General features: G+C 37.1%; 1 protein-coding gene across 1 annotated transcript; it reads right to left on the bottom strand.

The window, feature by feature from the left end:
• Nucleotides 1–2886: 2886 nt before the first annotated feature.
• LOC143882177 (uncharacterized) lies at nucleotides 2887–4563 on the bottom strand. The gene has a single exon (XM_077385638.1). It carries the CDS (start codon nucleotides 4561–4563, stop codon nucleotides 2887–2889), a length of 1677 nt encoding a protein of 558 aa, XP_077241753.1.
• Nucleotides 4564–24746: the final 20183 nt, after the last annotated feature.

Below are 24746 nucleotides of genomic sequence, written 5' to 3'. Positions count from 1 at the left end.
GTTTCCTGTATGAGCTTATCATGGTAGAATCATTAGTACCAACCTACTTCAATCAATGTGGGTTTGTTGTCATCAAAACAATGAGTAGGGCCACACATGGGAACCCTTGGGCTAACATTCTCCCCCTTTTTGATGATGACAAACTCATATTGATCGGAGGCAAGGAGCTTCCCTAAATGGAATGATAAAAGCATAATATGCTCCCCCTCAATTGTGGATCCATTTTACTTGCCATTTTAAAGTTATATGATTGCAATTGTAAGATTAGCATTAAGGTATATGAAATAACATTTGTAAGCAAGTATAAGCACAAACTCCCCTTGAATCATATGAGTGTAAGCTCCCCCTCAAATTATACTATGAATAATGAGGTAGCACATAAATTGGGTAGCATGTTACTGTTTTTCTCCCCCTTTTGGCATCACCAAAAAGGGAAATCTTAATATACATATAGATATAAAAGTAACACACATATGACATAGTCATGGTTTAGATGGCGGCAAGTGGCCGAATGAGTTAGGTGTATTAATTTAGGGTGAAGGTACGACCTCCCTCTTAGGATCTAAAAGGGCTAATGGCACCAATTGATTGGCTTTTAAAATTTAGGGTTACCATATTGACCATGAAGCCATTTACCAAACAAGGATGATAATAGATAGGTAGATAGTGATAGACAAATAAACCAACATACATGAAAATCCACCACAAACCAAGCAACATCCATACAAAGTAAGCAACAAAATCCATGGGAATCCATCAAGTCATAGCTTGATTTTTATTTTTATTTTTTAAATTAAACATCACAATCCATGTATCATTGAGGGATAGAAGATAGATCAAATTGAACAGCCAAATAATTCAGTCATTTCATGTAACCCTTTGAGTACAGGAACCATATAGCAAAAGGACACAATCATAACAAAAGTCACATGGGTGAGGTCTATAGACCAATACATCAATATCCGACTCAAGCTCTACCCATGGCCATACAAAAAACAGATGAGCACACAAAAGGAACTTTTAAGTCAAAATCAATTTTGAGTGCGCATCCCTTTTTTTTTTTTTTTTTTTAATCTGTTCGAGTCCAGACGTCTGCCCAGACGTCTGGATGAGTCCATCAACTCATAAGTGGGAATTTGAGTGGGGTTGATTTTTTTTGGTATTTTTCCTTACTCATATTTCTTAAAACACACTATATTTTTTGTTTGGATATTGATTTTGAGTTAGTTTGAAAATTTCGAAAAATGTGTGTTTTTGAAAACCTTTTTAAGTGTTGAAAGTCAAGTGAAATTGCATGAAATGAGATTGACACCTTGATGAGTGAGTTTGCTGAGTTTGACGATGTTCGCAACTCACAAATAATCTTTTTGACATGTTGGGATAATAAGATTAGATCCAAGTGACAAAATTCTCATTTTGGGTGCATGGATGGATTTTCGAGTGTTTTTGACCAAAAATGAGATTTTTGGTGAATCCATTGAATTGGATGTGTTTCAATCATTTCATAAGCTTCATGGGATCACAAATACCATAGTTGATTAGGTCAAATCAAACTCAAATGGCAAAGATCAGCAAATTTGATCCAAAAGCCCACCTTTGTTTTTTTTTGTTTTTTTTTTTAAAAAAAAAAAAAAACTTGAGAGGTTTCTCCACATACATTTTCTCTTAAACATGGATCTTACAAGACATGATTCACAGGCATATCACGAATATATGATCACTAAAATGAAATACACATGACAGGCATACAATCATAAGATTAGAGATATTCAAGCTTAATTTCAATCCTTATGAGTGTAATACTAAAAGATGTTCAAGTCAAATTCACATTATAAGTACTTATCATCAATTTAGATGTAAACACATTACAATATCCTATGATAAGCACAATGTACTCATGGATTTCATCTTTTAGCTCCCCCTTTGACATTGAATCTTTACAACTATTGAGATCAAAGGATTTTCTGAGAGTAGTTTTCAATGGGCTTCGAGATATCATATTTGATTTAACCCTTGGGCTACAATTACGTGTTTGTTCATGATAAGCATTTTTAGCACAAAACATTTATATTTTAACTCAATCCCCTTGAGTATGATATTGTTAAATCTTTAATATTTTCTCTTCTAGGTAAGCATCATATGTAACTAGCTTTTTCATCATGATTCGACATCTTAATCAAGTAGTTATTAATCAAGTAGTGGTAATATGCATATAGTGTAATCTATAAACCATTTTTAGCTCAAATATTGAGAGAGACTTAAACATAATGTTTTTATGAAACTTTAAGTCTAAGAGAGAATCATAGCTCATGAAGTGGAATACACAATTTTAATTGCACATGAGCAAGGCTAATCCATAACTAGTTATGGATAGCCAATTCAAGGTTGGACAAGTGTTTCATGACCAAAGAGATGCAATGTTCATACTCTTTACATCCAAAATCATAAAAGATTTCCAATGAAGCATAAATGATGAGTTTTATAGAAAACCAAGTATGCGAGAGAAAGAGGCTCTCACTTTCACATAAATGCAACAACCATTAGATGAATATAAGCCCAAAGATTTTATCTAATGGTATTTCTCATTTGACTCAAATGCCATTTGTAGGGTTTGCTACCTATGATTTCACTTTCATGCTTTAAATTCATTTTATCAAACTTGTGTCATTTGTCATGCAAAGATAGCTAAGTTTTATAAGCCAATGCACTTTCTTTTCATCCCTTTCTTATCATCTCCAAAGGTAACTAATCCACCATCCTTGATAGAGAGAGACTCAAAATGAGATAAGTTTCCGGTCATATGTCTTGAGCATCCACTATCAAGGTACCACTTGTCTTGCTTGATTTGGCTCCTCAAGCAGACCCACATTTAGATACTACATTAGTTCATTTCTTAGGAGTCCAAACTTTCTTAATCCTAATTTGACTAGTCTCATTCAAAGAACCTTTCTTTACCCACACATACTTAGGATTATTAGCATACATACAAGTAAATTTATAATGACCATGCAAGCCACAACCATTGCACACAATACTACTAGAGGATGAGGAAGAGGGTCTTGCTTTTCCAAAGTTGGATTGAAGTCTTGTGGGACTTTGATAATCATCATATCCAAGTCCAACTTTGTTCAAGGACCGTTTTCCTATGCCAAGCAATTTGTTTAGAGTTAATGTACCTCTATCAAATTTATCAAAAGAAGCATAAAGATCATCATATTTTGCACTTAACTCCTTGTATTCATGTGTCATTTTCTTAATTTCAACATGCAATTTTTTGTTTTCCAAACTAAGTGAATCATTTATTTCTTTAAGCTCATCACTCTCAAAGCTCATTGTCACATTTTCATTTAAAATGTATTCATGGTCCTTTTGTAACCAACCAAACTCTTTAGTAATGCTAGCAAGAGAGTTTTTAAGAGATTGATTTTTTAACATTTGAGCTTTCAATTCTTTATGCAATTCTTGAAAGGCATCATACAATTCATCATATTTAATATCATTAGAATCATTAACATTGGAGTCTTGTGTTACCTCATTGTCATTTGTAGAGGCCATGAAACACACATTGCAACTTTCTCCTTCCGGTTCATCTTCGGATTCTTCACTCATCTCACGTTCATTCCATGTTGCCGCCATTCCTTTCTTCTTTTCTCTTCTTTTGAAGTTCTCATTTTGTGGAGGCACTTTGTTGAGTGGGCAATCTGGCCTCAATTGTCCAACCTTCTTGCATTTAAAGCATCTCGGTTGTCCTTCATTTTCTTCTTTCTTTTTGAAGGGTCGAGGAGCTTTTCTCATATTCTTGTTCCTCTTCAAGAATTTGTTGAACTTTCTAGTCATCAAGGCAATCTCCTCATTATTTCCTTCTCTTTCTTCTTCGGTACCTGAGTCAACATTCAAAGCAAGTCCTTTTCCCTTTTTGTTTTCGCTTTGGTTCTCATTTGTTTTAAATATCATCTCATGTGTAGTGAGTGATCCTATCAATTCTTCTAGACTTAGTATTGATAAATCTTTAGATTCCGTTATAGCCGTTGATTTTGCTTCCCAAGTCTTTTTAGGTAGTGACCTAAGGACTTTTGCTACTAGTTCTTTGTTTGAAAATGGTTTTCCAAGTCCTTTTAGCCCATTTGTCAAGTTTGAAAACCTAGTATACATTTCCGATATAGTCTCATTAGGTTGCATTTCAAAGAGTTCATATTCCCTAAACATGTAGTTTAATTTTAATTCTTTTACTTGATTTGTTCCCTCATGTGTTATCTCTAGAAGATCCCATATTTCTTTAGCCGTTTGAAGGTTTCTTACCCTATTAAATTCCTCCGGTGACAAAGCACAAATCAGGGCATTCATAGCCTTAGCATTTATGTTTGAAGCTTGTTGTTCACCTTCGGTCCATTCTTCTAGATCTTTGGTAGGTTCTACATATCCACTTTGAACACTCTTCCAAATTTGAAAATCTTGTTGTAAAAATACTTTCATTCTAGCTTTCCAGTATCCATAGTTAGTTCCATTGAAATAGGGTGGTCTAGTGGTTGATTGTCCTTCTTGTTGTTGAGGGAAGGTTGCCATAATTAGTGATCTTTTACTCTAACCGGTTAAGGCAATCCTAGAGTTCTAGCTCTGATACCAAATGAAATCCCAGTTGGGCAACCAAGAGGGGGGTGAATTGGTTGGGTATTAAAATTTCTACTTTTTTAGTATTTCTTTTCAAAAGATTACTAACACTTGTTAATTACTCTTTGGTAAATAAAGGTTAGCAAAAATAAAAGTAGAGAAATGAACAACCACAAAGCAAATAAGAAAAGGGGAAGAGTAATAGAAGAGATACCATACTAAGATTTATAGTGGTTCGGTCTTATAACTCCAAGACCTACTCCACTCTTCCCAAGTTTGTGTCCTTGAGGGAATCCACTAAAAGTATGATTCTTGGTACAACAAATAAGGCTCCGCGTCTTCAATACTTGCCCACGAAGATGGGTCCGCGTCTCCGAGCACTCGCCAATTTCAAGGGGTTTAATATTGGTGCCCTTTCCACCTTTACAATGATTTTCAAATTACAATATGTGAATGCCTTCACTTAAGGCTAATACATCACTTCAATACAAGAAATCTTCTCCAAATAATTTGCAAGTGAGCTTGATGAGAACTTCTCCAATGATGGGATTGCAAGTGAGCTTGGGAGATCTTCAAAGATGTTGAAGGCAAGTGAGCTTGAGTGATTCTTCTTCAACTAGATTGCAAGTAGGCTAAAGGAAATCTTCTTCAAGGTAGATTGTAAGATTTTGGACAAAGAAGAAGAACTTTTTGTAAAGATTGCTTGAAAAGTTAAATCACACTTAGGGTTCTTTTCTCAAGCTTGCAAAAGTCATAGAATGATGAAAATAAACTCATATATATAGCCCCTTAGAAGATATAACCGTTGGAGGACATATTGGGCATTTTTGGGTTTCGAAAAATCAAAAAAAGAACCAGCCGCAACTCCCAACGGTCATATTTTCCCGACGCCAGACGTCTGCCCAGACGTCTGGTTGCTTCCAGGGATTAACCAGATGATCGGGCAGACCTCTGCCGCAAGGTCTGGTTTGCAAGTTCACTTATCAGATGAATGAGTTTTTCTCTGAATTTTTGTACACATATGTATTGATATTAGGGAAGATTACGTACCAAAATTTAGCTCATTTGAAAACCGTTTGGGTCCCTTTTTGATCCACCAGATGATCGGACCAGACTTCTGCCGCAAGGTCTGGTCTGCAAGTTTGGCTAGTAAATCAATGAGTTTTCTTCCCAAATTTTGTACATATCAAAGTAGGTATGAGATAAAGGTGTTGCCAAAATTTCAGCTCAATCGGAAAACATTTGGGTCCCTTCGTGATAGAAAAGCAAATGGTCTTAATTATGGTTTTCAAAGGATGTTTGGATTTTTGCGTTAAAAAACACTTTGGAAACACTTTGAAAATACTTACAATCTTGTTTTAAAGATGATATCCATTTGACCTATTTTTGAATAGTCCTCTTGAGTCCAGTGGTTGAATGAGCATGCTTATCCTTCCTTGTACATGCTTGTTCTTTGGTCTTTAATTTGACTTAGCTCTTAATGACTCCATCTTGATGTTGATTGCTCTTCTCTAAGGTTCAACTTGATTTGTCTTTGTCCTTCTTGGTTGACGGATCTTCACTATGCCTTTGATCACTATGTTCTACCTTGTTGTCGATCTTGGTAATCTAAGTTTCCTGTATGAGCTTATCATGGTAGAATCATTAGTACCAACCTACTTCGATCAATGTGGGTTTGTTGTCATCAAAACAATGAGTAGGGCCACACATGGGAACCCTTGGGCTAACAGGTCCTGCCGATACCAGTCAATACGTACACAGGATCAACTGCAGATGTAGCATTCCCATCTCTATCACGGAGAAATTTTTTCAGGGCAGGGTTTAGAGCCGTCGATGAAACCCATGAGGTCATGGCTGTGAAGAAGTGGTTCGAATTGAGAGCGCCATAGCAGGAAATTATTGCGGTCAAGTTTAATAGAGACAAGGGTTGATATATTGGAGATGACGAAAGAGGGAGAAGCAGATGTGGAAGAAGAAGAACTATTAGTATTAGTTGAGAGGGCCATGAGCTCTTAGAAGAATTGTTGTTGAAAATCAGAGGGTTGAGCAGACAGGAGAGCAATCAGACACTGCTGAAAAATGGTTTTGGAGAGACATGGAGAAGAGTAAATGAGAGAGAAACCCTAGAGAAGTGGTTTAGAAAAAGTTTAGAAAAAGAGGAACTACTGAAGAAGAGAGACTATTGGGAAAGGGAAAAAAAGAAAAAAAGAGATGAAGATCAGTTGGAAGAGGAACCCTAGAAGAAGTGGTGACGTGAGTCTATGGCTCTGATACCATGAAAACTTAGAGAAGAGCAAAAGATATAAACCCAAATCACAAAACAAACCCTTGCTTTGATCTTTACTATTGGTGTCTTTAAATAGACATTGTGGATACGTTACAATCAGCTGGTATATCCCTTGATTATGGGGAATCTATAATTTACACAATAAATATAGAAAAAGGAATATACAGAAATGGAAAGGGAAAGCTGTGTGAAAATGCTTCCCTAATTACAAAGAGTTGCCTATGATAGCAAGATCTCCTTTGTGGGAGAGGTCTCTCTAATAATAGCTAAAGTTCCATCATTAAGAAGGTCCCTAATCTGAGAGGAAAACTTGTGCCTGCGATTCCATCGGTCGAGCCTAAAAGTCTTCTCAAGATTATAATATCTCTCTTCTCTTGTTCATGCGCAGTGGAGATCATGTTCGTGGTTCGTCGAGGTTGGAGGGAGTTGTGATCTTCGATTCTAATCGCTATGGCTGGAGGTAAATTCCGCATTAATTTCAAATTAAATAAAGTGTAATAGTTAGTATCAGAGCACCCTTCGTGTTGTGGTGATTGATTAAGGAAGATCAATCTGTTTTAGTTAAATAATTCGAATCAATTTTTCATCCATCTATTCGATAATTATTGTTTTGATTCTAGATGAGTGAAAGATTGATTTGAATCATCAAGAATTTGATTATGGGATAGTATAATTGCTTCCGGAAAAGTTTCGGAAAACGCCACTAAAAACGTCGAGAAAATCAAGTTCATGTTTCTTGACCCCGACGGAATTCCTGCCACCGCTGGAGTTCGGGTGACCTTTTCGGAGATCCAACCGTACGGATGGATGGCCTCTGTCGACACAAATCCAACACAACTGATGGCTTGTTAATTGGAGTTTTATAACTGCTGCAGTAAACATTTGAATTTTGCCCCGTTTTGGGACGAATATGGAATTTGCGGAAAACATGGGTTCTACCAATTGGAGAAGATGACCGAGTCGACTCGGCGAGTCAACTCGGCCGGGTCATCTCAGCCCATTCCGAACTGAGTCAACTCAGAGCCGAGGCGAGCCGAGGCAAAGTGCTGTTGCTAGTGAGTTTTCTTATTATTAAAAGGAATGCTAGCACCACTCTCCTATTTATTTAATTTTTTATTTTGGGCCTTTTCAGGTCACTTTTTGGAAAAGTGGAAAACTATACCCTATAGTCTTTTGGCATTCCAAATCCAATGGCGGTAGTTTTGGAGTCATCAGAGGCTCGGTTCAAACAATTTTGGTCAAAGAGGGTGTGTATTCTTCCCAATAAAGTTAAACCCAAAATTTAAGTACGATGGTTGGGCTCTTTCTAATCACTGTTTAAAAAAGTTGTAACTGTACCCTAAAGGTTTTTGGTGTTCCGGATGCAACTCAGAACTATCAGAGATGCGTCGATTATTGTTTTGTCTATTCCAACTTCATTTGAGCCTTGGAAGTTGGGTTTAGGATTTGGGATTCCCTCCCAAACTTTTATGGAACGTGTACACTTTTTATGGTACTGATTTGCTTCAGCTTTGGATTGATTGGATCAATGTATTCTGCTTTCAAGATGCCTAAGTTGTGTGCATTCAGTTTCACGTGCAACTTGAAGGCTGTTGTAAATTAGTCTGGACTCGATGGAGTGAATACGATCGATCCAAAACTCGTGCAATGTAGTTTATAACTGCCCTAAAGGTTTCTAATATGAATTTAAAGTGTTATTATTTTAGTTTCAATTTATTGCATGTTTCTTTACATTCAGTGACTTATGTTATATGCAATTCCTTCATTTGTATTAGATGTTTGCAATTAAGTTAATCATACCCCATAAAGTAAAATTGTTGTAATATGACATAAAGACCAGTCGTACACCCATAGATACCATTATAAAGAGGTATTTGATTAGTCTGGGAGGGCCACAACATCCTATGGCCAAGAGGATACATGTGACAACTGGTGCATTGATAATGCCCATTGACACATAAAGTTTAACTTTTCAGTTGCTTTGCTCTAATGGTATCTAAGATTGCAATGGATTTATAATGCATGGTCACTTGGGCCACAGGAAAGTGATTGTGCATTGTAAATCGATTGGAATCGTGAGATCAATTAGGTTAGATGAAGTCTCTTATCCTAGGCCCACAGGTATGGAGAAGAGATTAAATTCTAATTTGATTGATTGTTGTGATTACTAAGGGTAAATCTAATGCGTGCTGTAGCTTGGGCCACAGGAGGGTTACAGTGATGCGATGCATTTACAACCGGAGATGTCAATATGGGTTGGCATTCTGGTATTATGGCTTAATTAGAATTTAGCACGTAGTAAGCATGCGTTTGTCTTATATATTTTGCAGCTAATCAGTCAATATTTTGTATTATAAATTTGTTAAAATCTTTTCCATACTGGGAATAATTTTCTGAGTGGAAGGATAGGGTTATGTTCATTCTTGGGCTGGATGGACATTAATCTTGCTCTTAGAGTGTGTGAACCACCCATTCCTACAGATGAGAGTATGCAAGATGAGAATGACCTTCATAAAGAGTGGGAGAGATGGAACTGCTTAAGCTTGTTGCTCATTCAGAGCCACATTGCTCAAAGCATCAGTACATCTCTCCCTAGGACCACCAATGCCAAGGGGTTTATGTAAATTGTTCAAGAACAATTTGTCAGTTCAGATAAGGCATTGGCTATGACCCTCATGAGCAAAAAACACGTATTTTTGAAGCACACTATAGATAGAGGAGTGTAAGTGCATATGCGCAACCTTGTTGCACAATTGCAGGCCTTGAAAGTCGAGACCTCCGAGTCATTCCTAGTATTCTTTATCATTAACTCCCTCTCTATTGACTACAACCGATTTAAGATTGGCTACAACATTCATAAGTGCAAATGGTCTCTTAATAAACTTCTGACCATGACCGTATAAAAGGAAGGGAGGTTGAGACAAGAGAAGCTGGAAACAACCAATCTTGTCGTTCGAGGAAAGAACAAAGGAAAGAAAGGCAGAAGTGTTTCTATGAAGAAGAAAGCAAATAACTTGTCAGTTAACCAAATTGACGTTAAGGATACTCAAGTAAAGTGCTTCTTCTGTAGAAAGAAGGGATTCGTAAAGGAAGACTGCCTTAAGTACGTAAAGTGACTCAAAAGTGAGTTGATCTCATTTAGTTTGTATAAATCTAATATGGTTTATATTCAAAATAACACGTAGAGGATTGACTCTGTTTTTCAATCCATGTTGGCAACACCTTATAAGGATAAGTTAGTCATCTGACACCGACGAAAAGTGAGTAGTTTATCTTCTCAAGAAACTAGAAATGCTAACGGGTGGAAGATATAGGGACCTACCAGCTTGAGCCATCTACATATTTTCTTTTACATAAAGAAAGGACCTCTTAAATATCTTTATTTGTTTTAGACTTATAGTCTATGATTTGAACCTTAATTTCCATTCTTCTTCCTTTGTATATTTAAGGATTCTGTTATTGGTAATGGTACCTTAATTGATGGCCTACATCGTTTGAGCCTAAACATTTCCTTAAAATACCCTAACCGTGCAAGATTGTGTTGGCATTAAATGTAGTCATGAGAATATGGAATCCTCTACATTATGGCACAAGAGAGAAGGCTACACTTCCACAAATTGCAATAAATGATACTGAATGATGTAATCATAGAGACTCTTGATTTTACAAACTTTGGAACTTGTGTAGAGTACATAAAGGTAAAGCAGGCAAACAAGTCCAAGAAGGGTACCAAGAGGTGTTCTGAAAAGTTAGAAGTCATACATATTGATGTTTGTTGGCCATTTCTAACTCCTTGTGTGAATGGTCAAAATATTTCATCTCTTTTATCGATGATCACAAGATATATATGTTAAATTTTGAAGAGAAGATTTTCTATTATTCTTGGATGCATTACAATCAAGCCCAATGAGTGTTTATATAGAGAACACTCAAGAAGATAAACATAGAAAGACATATGACATGATTTGGGGAGATAATCCTAATCTAATCTTGTTACTTAATCTAGCCTTCTTACTTAATCTACCACCTAATCAAATCAATCTAAAATCCAACTCAATCAATCTAAAATCCACCCCAATCAATCTACGATTTGATTTTATTCTCTAATATGCTCCCTCAAACGTATATGGATTGGAAATCGATATACGTTTGATTACAATAGATATCCCAAAAAAGAAATGTAAAAAATTTTGATGCACACTGTTACGATTGTTGATATTGCTGAAGATGAATTGACGCCTGTTGTTGAAGAATGTGTCGCATGAAAGATGAGGCGCACAGAGCCTCAAAGAACTGAATTGGACTTAAGCCGGAATGGGCAAGTCTTTAGGCCGGTTTTGAATACCGAACCTTCTGGAAATGGGTCACAATGGACAAATGCCTCGATAGGCAAAAGGATGCCTCGCTGGGCAAGACATCATAGGTCGGCAAGTACCGATACTCATGGAAATTGACTCTCTCAGGCACGACCCTCAAGGAATTGAGGCCCCTCAACTGAGTAGAGTGACTATTTCAGGCACGCACCTCGAAGAAAGGCACCTCAACTGAAATAGAAAATCAAAGATTGAAATAGAAGTTGAAAGATAAAGAGAATGAAAATGAAGAGAAGATAAAGAGAAGCGACAACTAGCGACTTTTGATAGTGAATAGCAATTGTAGAACAAAAATGACATTAACATTTTTTCCGATGGAAGAAAAATGATGAGGCGGATATCAAATATTGGGGGTGATTTCACTTTGAACAAGAGGAAAGGGTGTGCAAATATCACATTGGGGATACACCCTTTTTTTGCATAAGATGAGTTGGGCATCGTCAAAAGATAAACCTTCTTCAACTTTTAATCTTCTTGTTGTTTCAGCGTGAGTGGAGGAAGCAAAAATAAAATGGCAGAGAATAGGGAAAGAGGGATACGTTGGATGAAGGCAAGATGAGGAAAAAAAAGAGAGGAGCAAGATCTAGGCTAAGGGGATCAATGTTGGTCGATCGGCCGTCCGCCTGAGAACGGAAGCACTTGTGGAGAGGTCAAGCCAAGGTCGTTAATTCTGATACCATGTTAAATTTTGAAGAGAAGATTTTCTATTATTCTTGGATGCATTACAATCAAGCCCAATGAGTGTTTATATAGAGAACACTAAAGAAGATAGACATAGAAAGAGATATGACATGATTTGGGGAGATAATCCTAATCTAATCTTGTTACTTAATCTAGCCTTCTTCCTTAATCTACCACCTAATCAAATCAATCTAAAATCCAACTCAATCAATCTAAAATCCACCCCAATCAATCTACGATTTGATTTTATTCTCTAATAATATATATATATATATATATAGAGAGAGAGAGAGAGAGAGAGGAAACTGTTGGTGAGCTTAAGCGCACCAAACTTATGGTGCACTTAAGCTCCCCAATCACATGGGGGCCCCACTTTTGTGTGGTGATCCAAACCATTCATTTGCAAGGCCTTATGATATATAGGGGGTGTACCAAAAATCAGCTCCATAGGATCATCCTAACCCCTCCATTTGTAGAGGACAAAAAATGGGCAGATTTGTGTCTGTCCATTTTTGTCCTTCACAAATGGAGGGGTTAGGATGATCCTATGGAGCTGATTTTTGGTACACCCCCCATCTATGTAAGGGACTTTCAAATGAATGCTTTGGATCATCCTAACAAAGTGGGCCCCCATGTGATTGGGCGCTTAAGCTCACCATAAGTTTGGTGAGCTTAAGCGCACCAATAGTTTCCTCACACACACACACACACACACACACACACACACACACACACACACACACACGTAAAAGAACTGTACGGACCACATCATCGGTTGATCAAAACCATCCATGTGATGGAACACAACAGAAATAGGTCATGATCGGTTGATCCAAACCATCCATGTGATGGAACACAACAGAAATAGGTTGTGCCCGTAAAATCATTTCCATAGGCTGATCCTAGCCCTCCAATCTATAGAGGTTTCCATAATTAAAAAAACATAAAGGAAGCGGGTAGGATTGAAATTATGTGGCTTTAATGGGTGCCTTTGTTAAAAAGCATAAAGGAGGGGGTAGGATTGAAAATATGTGGGTTGAATGGGTGCCTTTGTTAAAAAAAGTCAAAAAAGTGATCTGTAATTCTCATAAAATTTTGGGAGAAATTCAAATAAATCTCTCCTTTTCTCTTCTGCTATATATATATATATATATTTTTTCTTTGAAAAGAGTGAGGCATTAAGTGCCCTTAAGGTTTACAAAGCAGAAGTAGAGAGACAATCTAGAAAGAAAATAAAGATCGTTAGATCAGAGAGAGGAGGCGAAATTACGGTATATACACTGAAATGGGATAAAGGTCATGTTCATTTGCTAGATTCCTAAGGGTCTGTTCACTTGTTTTCTCGGGAAAGGAAAGGAAAGGAATTTGACATGGCAGAAAGGAAAGGAAAGGAAAAGAAACTGTGCAGGAAAATTAATCTTGCACTTGTTCACTTGCGCAGGAAAGCCTGAGAAATCCAGAGAAAAGGTTTCCTGCGCCTGTTCACTTGCCAATTAAACTGTATTGGGAAAACTAAACAGAAAATTCACATTGAACCATATTTCATAATCTGACATAGTCTGTGCCTACAAAATGGAAAGCATAGTAACAAACACCACAATAAAACCTAACTGGAAGATGAACTCATCACAGAAGAACTTGTTGAGGCTTGGGAATCCCAAGGAATGTTGGTCTCTTCTTTCCTATCTTTCTTGGGCCCACTAATGCCATGTAAAAACACAGTAAGTTCAGCTTCTGCCTCCTCCTTACTCCCATACGAATGGAAGCACGCTCCACTAAACCCGTTAACTTGAACATGACAGTATTGCCAACTGTCATATACGCCTACTTGCCTTCCCTTAAAAACCACATAGCACTTGTTTTTCGCCATTAACCTGCAGAAATGCAAATGCAAATAACCAAATAACCAACACTAGTGAATCCATAAGTCTACATAAATAGAGTATAGGGCTTTAAGTTTACATGGCTAAGAGCCATAAACAGAATAAGAACCATAATAGTACATAAAGCAACACTGGATCCATAAATTCTAAATAAACAGAAACAGTACTGGACTACAAATGCCACCGCCCAGCTAGATAATCAGTAACCTAGTCACGCGATCCTACTGAACGGGCCCACTGCCTAGTTGCATAATCGTCCCCAAAGACTACAAGGGATTCGTCAAACAAGTCGTGTTGTTGTCTTAACACACTTAAATCTTCAGGGTGGGACTGCATGGAAAACATAGCATAAGAGATGTAGGAATTGTAATTTTATAAGAGAACAAAACATAAACATATTACATGGACATATGTACCGTAATATGTGATCTGCCCAGTTCATTGCATATGGAAATCATCTTACTCGTTGAATCCCAATCAAACCCACCGTGTTCCAACAATGCCTTTACTTGTTTGTAGTTCTTTTTTAATGTTAGCAACATCTTTTTGATTTGGGATATGTTTAGCTGTAGATTATGAGCATTGTTGACATGGATGAGGGCATTGTTAAATGTCATGACACTGAATCCATTCATCCCTATATTTCCTTATGTGATTTGAATCGTCATGGCAGCTAGCAAAGTCCAGTCCATGTCTAGAGTCCACATATTGCTCTAATACTACAAGAATATAGAAAATACAGTATTAAAAAGTAACAATAAACAAGTAGATAATAAAGAGACAAGTCTAACAAAATATATCACCCCAACAAGTCCAACAAACAAGTAGATAATAGGATAAGCGCCCAGCAAACAAGTCCAACAAAATACAACTAGGATAAGCGCCCATCTAGGACAAACAAGTTCGATAACATAGGATAAGCATCCAACTACATAGGATAAGCGCCCAACCACCAAAAAAGTTGGACAAACAAGTCCAACAACGTAAACATCACAATAAAGCTAACAAGTCCAACAACGTAAACATCACAATAAAGCTAACAAGTCCAACAACGTAAACATCACAATAAAGCTAACAAGTCCAACAAAATGAAAAACATCAACATAACAAGTCCTCTAAAATATAGATGCAGAAAGTATCAAAGCCATACTACGGTCATATCCTACGATCGTATGATTCCTAAAAAGAACCCCAACCCATACCAATCTAAACCAAACATGCCATAATATCTCTCATCATATGCATACGATCATCCTCTGAAAGGGAAAGGAAGACCTCAACATCCTTGTGACTTTTGTGCAAGTAGGTGTAGGCCCTAATCAGCTCCATCATGACGAAACCAGGCATGCCCATCACAGCGGCTTTCAGTTCAGCAAGGCTATGGACCTCACCAGTCGTTATGATAGGCTCAGCAACCATCCTAACACTATCTGACAAGTAAGTCATATCAGATGAAAGTTGTGCACCACTTGTTCGCCTCTTCCTCTTTCCCTTACTACCTGATGCTGGGGCTTTCAGTGGCGATGAGTTACTAAAGCCCGTGCTGGTATCTCTGACTGGGATGAATGACGTGATCTGGAAGCACGAGGAGCTGGTGGAGGAGTAAAAGCAGCGGTCGAACCGTCGAACATATCATCGAGCCCTACTACTTGGCTCGATGAGAAAAGCCCCTCCACATCCTGTGTGTCCTGAGAAAGGGCATGTCTGTCCCTAGCGAACTCCCCAGTGGCATAATCTTCCCCGAACACTTCTTTCATCTCCTCATATAGCTCCCAACAGTTATTAAAGAAGCGAAGATGTTCAAGATTCCTCTGAAAACAAAATGAGGCATTGTAAGGATTATGACCAAATTGTGATGACAATAAAGAAGGATTTATGACGACTTATAATTACCGCCAAATAGTCATTCTTCACTTGCTCTTCAACGAATATTTTTTCAGCTGTGGATCCTAGCCAAATCCGCTCAGGTTGACGATAGTGTTAAGAATCCTATAGTTGGTTGTCATCGTCTTCATACGGTTCTTAACGTGCTCCTTTGTGATCTGTTTTTTAAGGACAGTAGTAAGCTCCTGCGCTGCACCATTGTACGCAGCCTCTTTAAAACCATTGGGGGCCTTCTGGCCCTCGGCAATCTGATGCTATATGGTTACTATGAGTTGCCTATCCATATCGTCGCTCCAGGAGTTATTTTTCTTCCTCTTCTCTACTAAAGTTGATTCCATTATATCTGCAACATTGTGAAACATAGTATAAAAATATCCAAATAATCAGTCACAACAATATATCATCAAATGGAGTACGATGAAATAGATTACTATTACAACCCAAAATTATTCTAGAATCCTAATACAATCAAACAACATACGATCAAACACAGTTGCTGAAGTCTAATCGAAATAGTCATAAAATTATTACAACCTAAAAATATGTCATCCTAATGACGACCACGTCGTCGTGCTTGAAAATCATTCCACATATGATTCATTATTCTTGTTCGAAGTAGACCGCCCGCTCTGACATCTTCAGCCCTAGTAATAAAATGATCTTCTTCTTCTTCATCCTCCTCCTCCGCTACAGTTAGCCTCAACTCGTTTTCTACAATCGGAATGTATATATCGTTCGGTATCTCCCTCCTTATGTGATTGTGAAATATTGGTCTAGGGAACCAAGAGGGGGGTGAATTGGTTTTCTTAAAAATTTATCCTGGCTTTAAATTCAAATTAAACCTAATTGAAATTCTCTTTACTTGATTAGTTTTTGGTTAGTTTCAATAATATAAAAAATGAAAAACTAGAAGTTCAACCAAAACATGAAAATGAAAGTGCAAGAAAGAGAAACAAACACACCGATGTATAGTGGTTCAGGTAAAACCCTACTCTACTCTTCTTGAGATCGTCCTCAAGGATTTCCACTATTTGAGACCTCCATGATGCCGGGCTCCTATGTGATTACAATCCCAAGGGTATTAAATGAGGATGCCCTTGCCACCTTTACATCAACTCTCATTCTCCGCCGAGTTCTAAGCACTTCTCCCTAGGGTATTAAGAATAGAATGCCCACCTTTACAATGAATGGGAGATGATTGCTATGCCTTCCTCTAAGGCTTGATGCACCATGGAATCCCCTTGAATGCTCTCCAAGATAACAAGTTGAAACCTAAACCCAAACCCAAACTCAAAAGATTGCAAGTGCAAGGCAAGTTTGGAGGAGAAAACAAAAGTTTAAGCCAAAATGGGTTGTAAGTGTTTTTAAATGCTTAAGATAGTTTTTCCAATCATTCAAGAGAGTTGAGAGAACCTCTTAAATGTGTATTTATAAGCCCATATGAATTTATGACCATTTGGGGGTGGAAGTAACAAAAACACCCCAAAAATCAAATTTTCATTTGAAACCAACTTCTATTTTTTTTGCTGTCGTGACGTTCTTGGAGTTCTGAGAAAATGACCAGAAGTTAGAAAAATACTTCTTGGACCATTTCTCGAAGTTCCTAGAAATCGTCCAGAGTATAAAATATACTCCATGGACCATTTCTCGGAGTTCCGAGAAGCCTATATTCAGCAGATTTCTTCTGATTTTGGTGCTGATTTATTTTGGGCTTTTGGAACTCAATTTTAACAAGATAAATGGAATGTCATGAGAGTCCAAATATGTTGGTCCACCCCACAAACATTCACTTAACCATTTAAGTTCTAATACTGGGAGTGTTAATCTTTTTGAAACCCAACGGCTATTTTTTTTGCTGTCGCGATGTTCTCAGAGTTCCGAGAACCATTCTCGGAGTTCCGAGAAAATGACCAGAAGTTAGAAAAATACTTCCTGGACCATTTCTCGGAGTTCCGAGAAATCGTCCAGAGTATAAAATATACTCCCTGGACCATTTCTCGGAGTTCTGAGAAGCCTATATTCATCAGATTTCTTCTGATTTTGGTGCTGATTTATTTTGGGCTTTTGGAACTCAATTTTAACAAGATAAATGGAATGTCATGAGGGTCCAAATATGTTGGTCCACCCCACGAACATTTACTTAACCATTTAAGTTCTAATACTGGGAGTGTTAATCTTTTTGAAAATATTTTCTTAAAAAAGCTTGCCTTGACTTAGAAATCCAAAGAGAAAGGATGTACAACAAGTCTAAGTATAGCTACACTTCTCTTTGGTCTTGGTCTTCATAGATCTTCCATTTGTGTGCTTGCTTGAGATGATGGTGTTGAGCTTCTCCTTGGTTGATCCTTCACGATGTGGTTCTTCCAAGTATGCTCTAGCTCCTTTGTCCTTTGTTTGGTTCATCATCAAGCATGACCAAGTGGTGTGTTGGTTCCTTCCATGATCAACCTATCTTAACACAACACTTTAAGGCAAATTGATTAGTATTAAAAGACATAATAAATTTAGTTTAGAATCATCAAAACAAGGTAGGAGGATAGACCCTTGGGCTTACAATCTCCCACTTTTTAATGATGACAAACAAAATTGATTATGAAGTGTGTGTGTGGAGTGACATGATAGGCAAGTGAATGCAAGAACTCCCCCTCAACATATGCGCAAATGAAAAATAACAAGTGAATGCAGATAGTGCATATGAAACATGAATAGATAATCAATTTTGAAAAATTCTCCCCCTTTTGTCATCGACAAAAAGAAGAATTTATCAAATTTAAGCACATACATGAATAAGAGATATTCAATAAGTGATTCATGTTGATTAGCTTTAAAACTCCCCCTTACGAAATGCATATGATATGAGTATATAGCCGATTAATACACATATATCTGTTCATGATTGAGATGTTGGCTCAGTGCCAAATTGTTAGGTATTTTAATTAAGGTGAAAGTACTCTCACTCTTAGAGAACTAAGAAGGCTAAGAGTACCAATTGAGTGACTTTTAATATTAGGGTTTGTCATCTCATTTATGCAGATACGACCAAACAAGGATGATACATATATACTATATATCTAAGCAGGTGAAAGGCATAAAGTATTTATCTGGCAATTTCTTTAACTTGATCTGCACTCCAAATGTTTAAGGCACTTCAAATATAACATATTCTATCATCACTAACGGGTTTTGTAAAGATGTCAACCAATTGTTCCTCAGTATTGATATACTTTAAACAAATGTCCCATTTTTGTGAGTGATCTCTAATGAAGTGGTGCCTGATCTCAATATGTTTGGTCCTAGAGTGTTGTATGGGGTTCTTTGTCATGTTTATAGCACTAGTGTTGTCACATTGGATGGGAATATTTTCCAATTTAACTCCATAATCCATCAATGTGCTTTTAATCCATAGGACTTGTGCACAGCAAGCTCCAGCTGCCACATATTCTGCTTCTGTTGTGGATAGAGCTATTGAATTTTGTTTCTTACTGAACCATGAGACAAGTGATTTGCCCAAGAATTGACAAGTTCCACTAATGATTTTCCTATCAACTCTACATCCAGCAAAGTCTGCATCTGAATATCCAGTGAGAGTGAAGTCACTAGATCTTTCATACCATAGTCCTAGACTTTGGGTTCCTCTTAAGTACTTGAAGATCTTCTTCACTGCAGATAGATGAGGCTCCTTTGGATCCGATTGAAATCGAGCACAGAGATAGACAGTAAACATAATATTTGGTCTACTGGCTGTCAAATAGAGTAGACTACTTATCATACCCCTATACATCTTTTGGTCCACTGACTTGCCAAATTCATCATTTTCTAACTTACCAGTAGTACTCATTGGAATTCTTGATGTGTTACTGCTATCCATCCCGTACTTCTTCATTAACTCCTTTGTATACTTTTCTTGATTTATAAATATTCCAGTTTGGTATTGTTTGATTTGGAGTCCTAAGAAGTAGGTCAACTGACCCATCATGCTCATCTCAAATTCATTTTTCATTAGATTTGCAAATTCATCACACATCTTTTGATTAGTTGAGCCACAGATGGTGTCATCCACATAGATCTGTACAAGTAGGATATCTTAATTTTTCTTTTTGATAAATAAGGTCTTATCTACTTTTCCCATTTCAAACCCCTTTTCTACAAGAAATGTACAAAGCCTCTCATACCAAGCTCTAGGAGCTTGTTTCAATCCATATAAGGCTTTATCAAGCTTAAAGACATGATTGGGATGTTTGTAGTCTTCAAAACCTGGAGGTTACTCAACGTACACTTCCTCTTGGATATAGCCATTTAGGAAGGCACTTTTGACATCCATTTGATACAATTTAAATCATTTATGACATGCATATGCCAAAAGTATCCTACTAGCTTCCATACGGGCAACAGGAGCAAATGTCTCATTATAATCTATTCCTTCCTCCTGATTGTATCCTTAGGCTACATGCCTAGCCTTATTCCTAGTGATTATTCTATTTTCATCCATTTTGTTTCTATACACCGATCTTGTGCCAATAACTGGATGATCACTAGACCTAGGCAATAACCTCCACACCTTGTTCCTTTCAAATTGATTCAATTCCTCTTGCATAGCCATCAACCAATATTCATCCTTTTCGGCTTCCTTGATGGATTTAGGTTCCAATTCGGATAGGAATGCCAAATTGTTACTCACACTTCTATAGTATGATCTAGTTCTTACTGGCGATGTGGCATCACCTAAGATTTGGGATTTTTGATGATCTACCAATATTCTCATATCCCTAGGTAATGAATCATTTTCTTCATCCTCAACATCCACAATAGGCAATGTATCACTTGTAGCATCTTGGGGAGGTACACCCTTTTTAGGCAAAGGACTTTCAATAGGTTCATCCTCATCGTGTGGCGTTTCTTGAGGTGTTAGCTCTCTCTCATCAAATGTAACATGCATGGATTCTTCTACAATTAGGGTTCTTCTATTAAACATTCTATATGCTTTGCTATGTGTAGAATACCCTAAGAATATGCCATCATCTGATTTCTTATCAAATTTATGCAAGTTGTCTTTGATATTCAAGATTTAGCATCTACAACTAAACACCCTAAAGTAGCTTATATTGGGTTTCAAGTTTTTCCAAAGCTCATAAGGTGTTTCCTTAGAAATTAGCCTCATATACACCATATTTATGATATAGCAAGCGGTGCTAACCGCCTCCGCCCAAAAGTATCTAGGGAGATCATTCTCATGCAACATTGATGTAGCCATTTCTTGAAGGGTTCGGTTCTTCTACAACCCCATTTTGTTGAGGTGTTCTAGGTGTCAAGAGGTTGTGTTTGATACCATGATCATTACAATAAGTTTTAAAGTGTATATTTTCAAATTTTGTTCCATGGTCACTTCTAATGTAAGATATGGCAATACCCTTTTCAGTTTGGACTTGATTACACAACTTAGAGAAGTTTACATAGGTTTCATCTTTATGTGCTAAAAATATGACCCATGTAAATCTTGAGTAGTCATCCACAACAACAAACACATACATCTTTCCTCCTAGGCTACTTGTCTTCATTGGTCCAAAGAGATCCATATGAAGTAGTTCCAAGGGGTACGTGGTAGAGATCATATTTTTAGGGGTAAAAGAACTCTTTAATTGTTTGCCTAATTGACAAGTTCTACAAATGTGATCTTTGGTGTACTTAAGCTTAGGCAAGCCTCTAACTATGTCTTTTGAGGAGAGGGTTGAAATGAGATTCATTCCGGCATGACCCAACCTCCTATGCCATAGCCAAGAATCTTCACTAATGGCATTAAGACATATTACATTTTGTAATCTAAGATCATCTAGTCCAATGGTGTAAATGTTAATGTCTCTAGAACCTTTGAATTGCACCTTGCCATCTACATTATTTTTAACAATGCATTGTCGGGGTTGAAGACTACTTCAAACCCATTATCACATAGTTGACTAATGCTAATAAGATTATGAGATAAGCCATCAACATAAAGTACATCATGAATGGGAGAGGTAGAGTTACCTATGGTGCCTTTCCCTTCTTGTCATCTCCAAAGGTAACTTCTCCACCATCCTTGAGTGAAAGGGATGCAAATTGAGTGAGGTCTCCGGTCATGTGCCTAGAGCATCCACTATCAAGGTACCATGTGTTCTTCTTGTTGTGGCTTCTAAGACATACGTACATATGAATAGGCAAGTGAGATCCCTTAGGTACCCAAATCTTCCTAATCTTGCTAAGTCCATTTGTTTTCATCTTTGCATTTAATTTGGTTTTGTCTTGTTTAGCATACATGCAAGCTACCTTATAATGTCCTTTTAATCCACAATAAAAATAAGTTTTAGTACCACTAGAAGAAGCTTTCACAAATTTGTTCTTATAATTTGACATTGTAGTATCCCATTTATATCCAAGTCCACTCTTATCATGTGACATTCTTTGAATATTAACAAGTTTATCCAATTTTAGTGAATCATTCTCAAACCTTTCAAATAGTTTCTTCAAATTATTATAATCATGAGATAATTCACTATTTTCATGCTTTAGTTTGTTGTTTTCAATGGATAGCTCTTGTCTTCCTTCATTCAAATTCTTGATGGTAGCATTTAAATCATGAATTTCAAATTTAACTTTTTGATTCTCTTCTTCTAGGAAATCATGATCATTTTTTAACCATCCAATTTCTTTTGTCAAACTAGAAAGAGAGTTTTCAAGAGATGCATTTTTTCAAGTTCAATTTCTAGTTGATCATGTGCATTTTGTACGGAATCAAGTATCTCTTTTAAAATAATAGCATCATTTAAAGTGCTTACCTCTTGATTGTCATTTGTTCAAGCCATGAAGCACACATTCCTTGCAATCATGCAATCTTCTCCATCATCCGGCTCACATTCGCTTTCATTGTCTTCATCCCATGTGGCGGTCATACCTTTCTTGCCTTCTCTCCTCTTGAATCAATTGTTTGGAGTAGGCTCATTGTTGAGTGGACAATCTGGACGAATGTGTCCAAGTTTTTTACATCCGTAGCATCGGGGTTGAGATGATCCGTCACCGAGCTCTTCTTTCTTCTTGAATGGATGATAGGCTTTTCTATTCTTCATGTTTCCCATATTCCTTTGCAAGAAGTTGATTCTTCTTGTTAGGAAGGCTACCTCATCTTCCATGTCTCATTTTGCTTCTTCGTCATCACCTACATTACAAGTAAAAGCAACACCTTTTCCTTTTTTCATTTTATTTTCAATTTCGGGTGCTTTTGTTTTGAAGATCATTTCACGAGTTATCAAGGACCTTATTAGTTCATCTAGATTTAATGTGTTCATGTCCTTAGCTTCGGTGATTGCGGAGGTTTTGGATTCCCATGATAGAGGTAGGGATCTAAGGATTTTGGTTACTAAATCTCAATTTGAAAATTGTTTCCCAAGTCCTCTTAGTCAATTGACTAAGTTAGTAAATCTAGTGTACATATCGACAATGGTCTCATCGGGTGTCATTTGAAAGAGTTCAAATTGTCTAAATAGGTGATTCAGTTTAGATTCCTTAACTTGGTTAGTTCCTTCATGGGTAACTTCTAAGGTGTCCCAAATTTCTTTAGCTAAATTCAAGTTTGAAACTCTATTGAATTCTCTAGGTGACAAAGCACAAATTAAAGAATTTATAGCTTTAGCATTATAGTTTGAGGCTTGTTGTTCGGCTTCGGTCCATTCATTTAGATTTCAACTGGGCAAGGTGTATTTATTTTCAACGGCTCTCCAAATTTGGTAGTCTTGGGTTAAAAAGATTTTCATTTTGGTTTTTCAAAATCCAAAATTTGTTCCATCAAAATAAGGTGGCCTAGTGTTTGAGTAACCTTCTTGGTGTTGAGGGTAGTTTGCCATTTTATGATTTTTTCTCTAGACCGGTTAGGATTTTGAAAAATAGAGACGAGGCTTTGATACCAATTGAAATATTGGTTCAGGGAACCAAGAGGGGGGTGAATTGGTTTTCTCAAAAATTTATCCTTGTTTTAAATTCAAATTTACCTAATTCAAATTCTCTTTGCTTGATTAGTTTTTGGTTAGTTTCAATAATATCAAAAATAAAAAACTAGAAGTTCAACCAAAACATGAAAATCAAAGTGCAAGAAAGAGAAACAAACACACCGATATGTAGTGGTTCGGGTAAAACCCTACTCCACTCTTTTTGAGATCGTCCTCAAGGATTTCCACTATTTGAGACCACCACGATGCCCGGCTCCGAGGCGATTACAATCCCAAGGGTATTAAATGAGGATGCCATTGCCACCTTTACACCAACTCTCCTTCTTCGCCGAGTTCTAAGCGCTTCTCCCTAGGGTATTAAGAATAGGATGCCCTAGCCACCTTTACAATGAATGGAAGATGATTGATATGCCTTCCTCTAAGGCTTGATGCACCATGAAGTCCCCTTGAATGCTCTCCAAGATAACAAGTTGAACCCTAAACCCAAACTCAAAAGATTGTAAGTGCAAGGCAAGTTTGGAGGAGAAAACAAAAGCTTAAGCCAAAATGGGTTGCAAGTGTTTTTAAATACTTAAGATAGTTTTTCCAATCATTCAAGAGAGTTGAGAGAACCTCTTAAATGTGTATTTATAAGCCCATATGAATTTATGACCGTTTGGGGGTGGAAGTAACAAAAACACCCTAAAAATCAATTTTCCATTTGAAACCCAACGGCTATTTTTTTTGCTACCGCGATATTCTTGGAGTTTCGAGAACCATTCTCGGAGTTCCGAGAAAATGACCAGAAGTTAGAAAAATACTTCCTGGACCATTTCTCGGAGTTCCGAGAAATCGTCCAGAGTATAAAATACTCCCTGGACCATTTCTCGGAGTTCCGAGAAGCCTATATTCAACAGATTTTTTCTGATTTTGGTGCTGATTTATTTTAGGCTTTTGGAACTCAATTTTAACAAGATAAATGGAATGTCATGAGGGTCCAAATATGTTGGTCCACCCCACGAACATTTACTTAACCATTTAAGTTCTAATACTGGGAGTGTTAATCTTTTTGAAAACA

This window comes from Tasmannia lanceolata, unplaced genomic scaffold (genome assembly GCF_043159265.1).
Source record: "Tasmannia lanceolata isolate RefF3 unplaced genomic scaffold, GAP_Taslan_0.1 ptg000002l, whole genome shotgun sequence".
In the NCBI taxonomy this organism is placed as follows: Eukaryota; Viridiplantae; Streptophyta; class Magnoliopsida; order Canellales; family Winteraceae; genus Tasmannia; species Tasmannia lanceolata.
This window is presented reverse-complemented; position numbering and strand designations above follow the sequence as displayed.

Bases quoted from the DNA above. Each gene is read 5' to 3' on its own strand.
- LOC143882177 (XM_077385638.1), bottom strand. From the start codon at position 4,563: ATGGCAACCTTCCCTCAACAACAAGAAGGACAATCAACCACTAGACCA.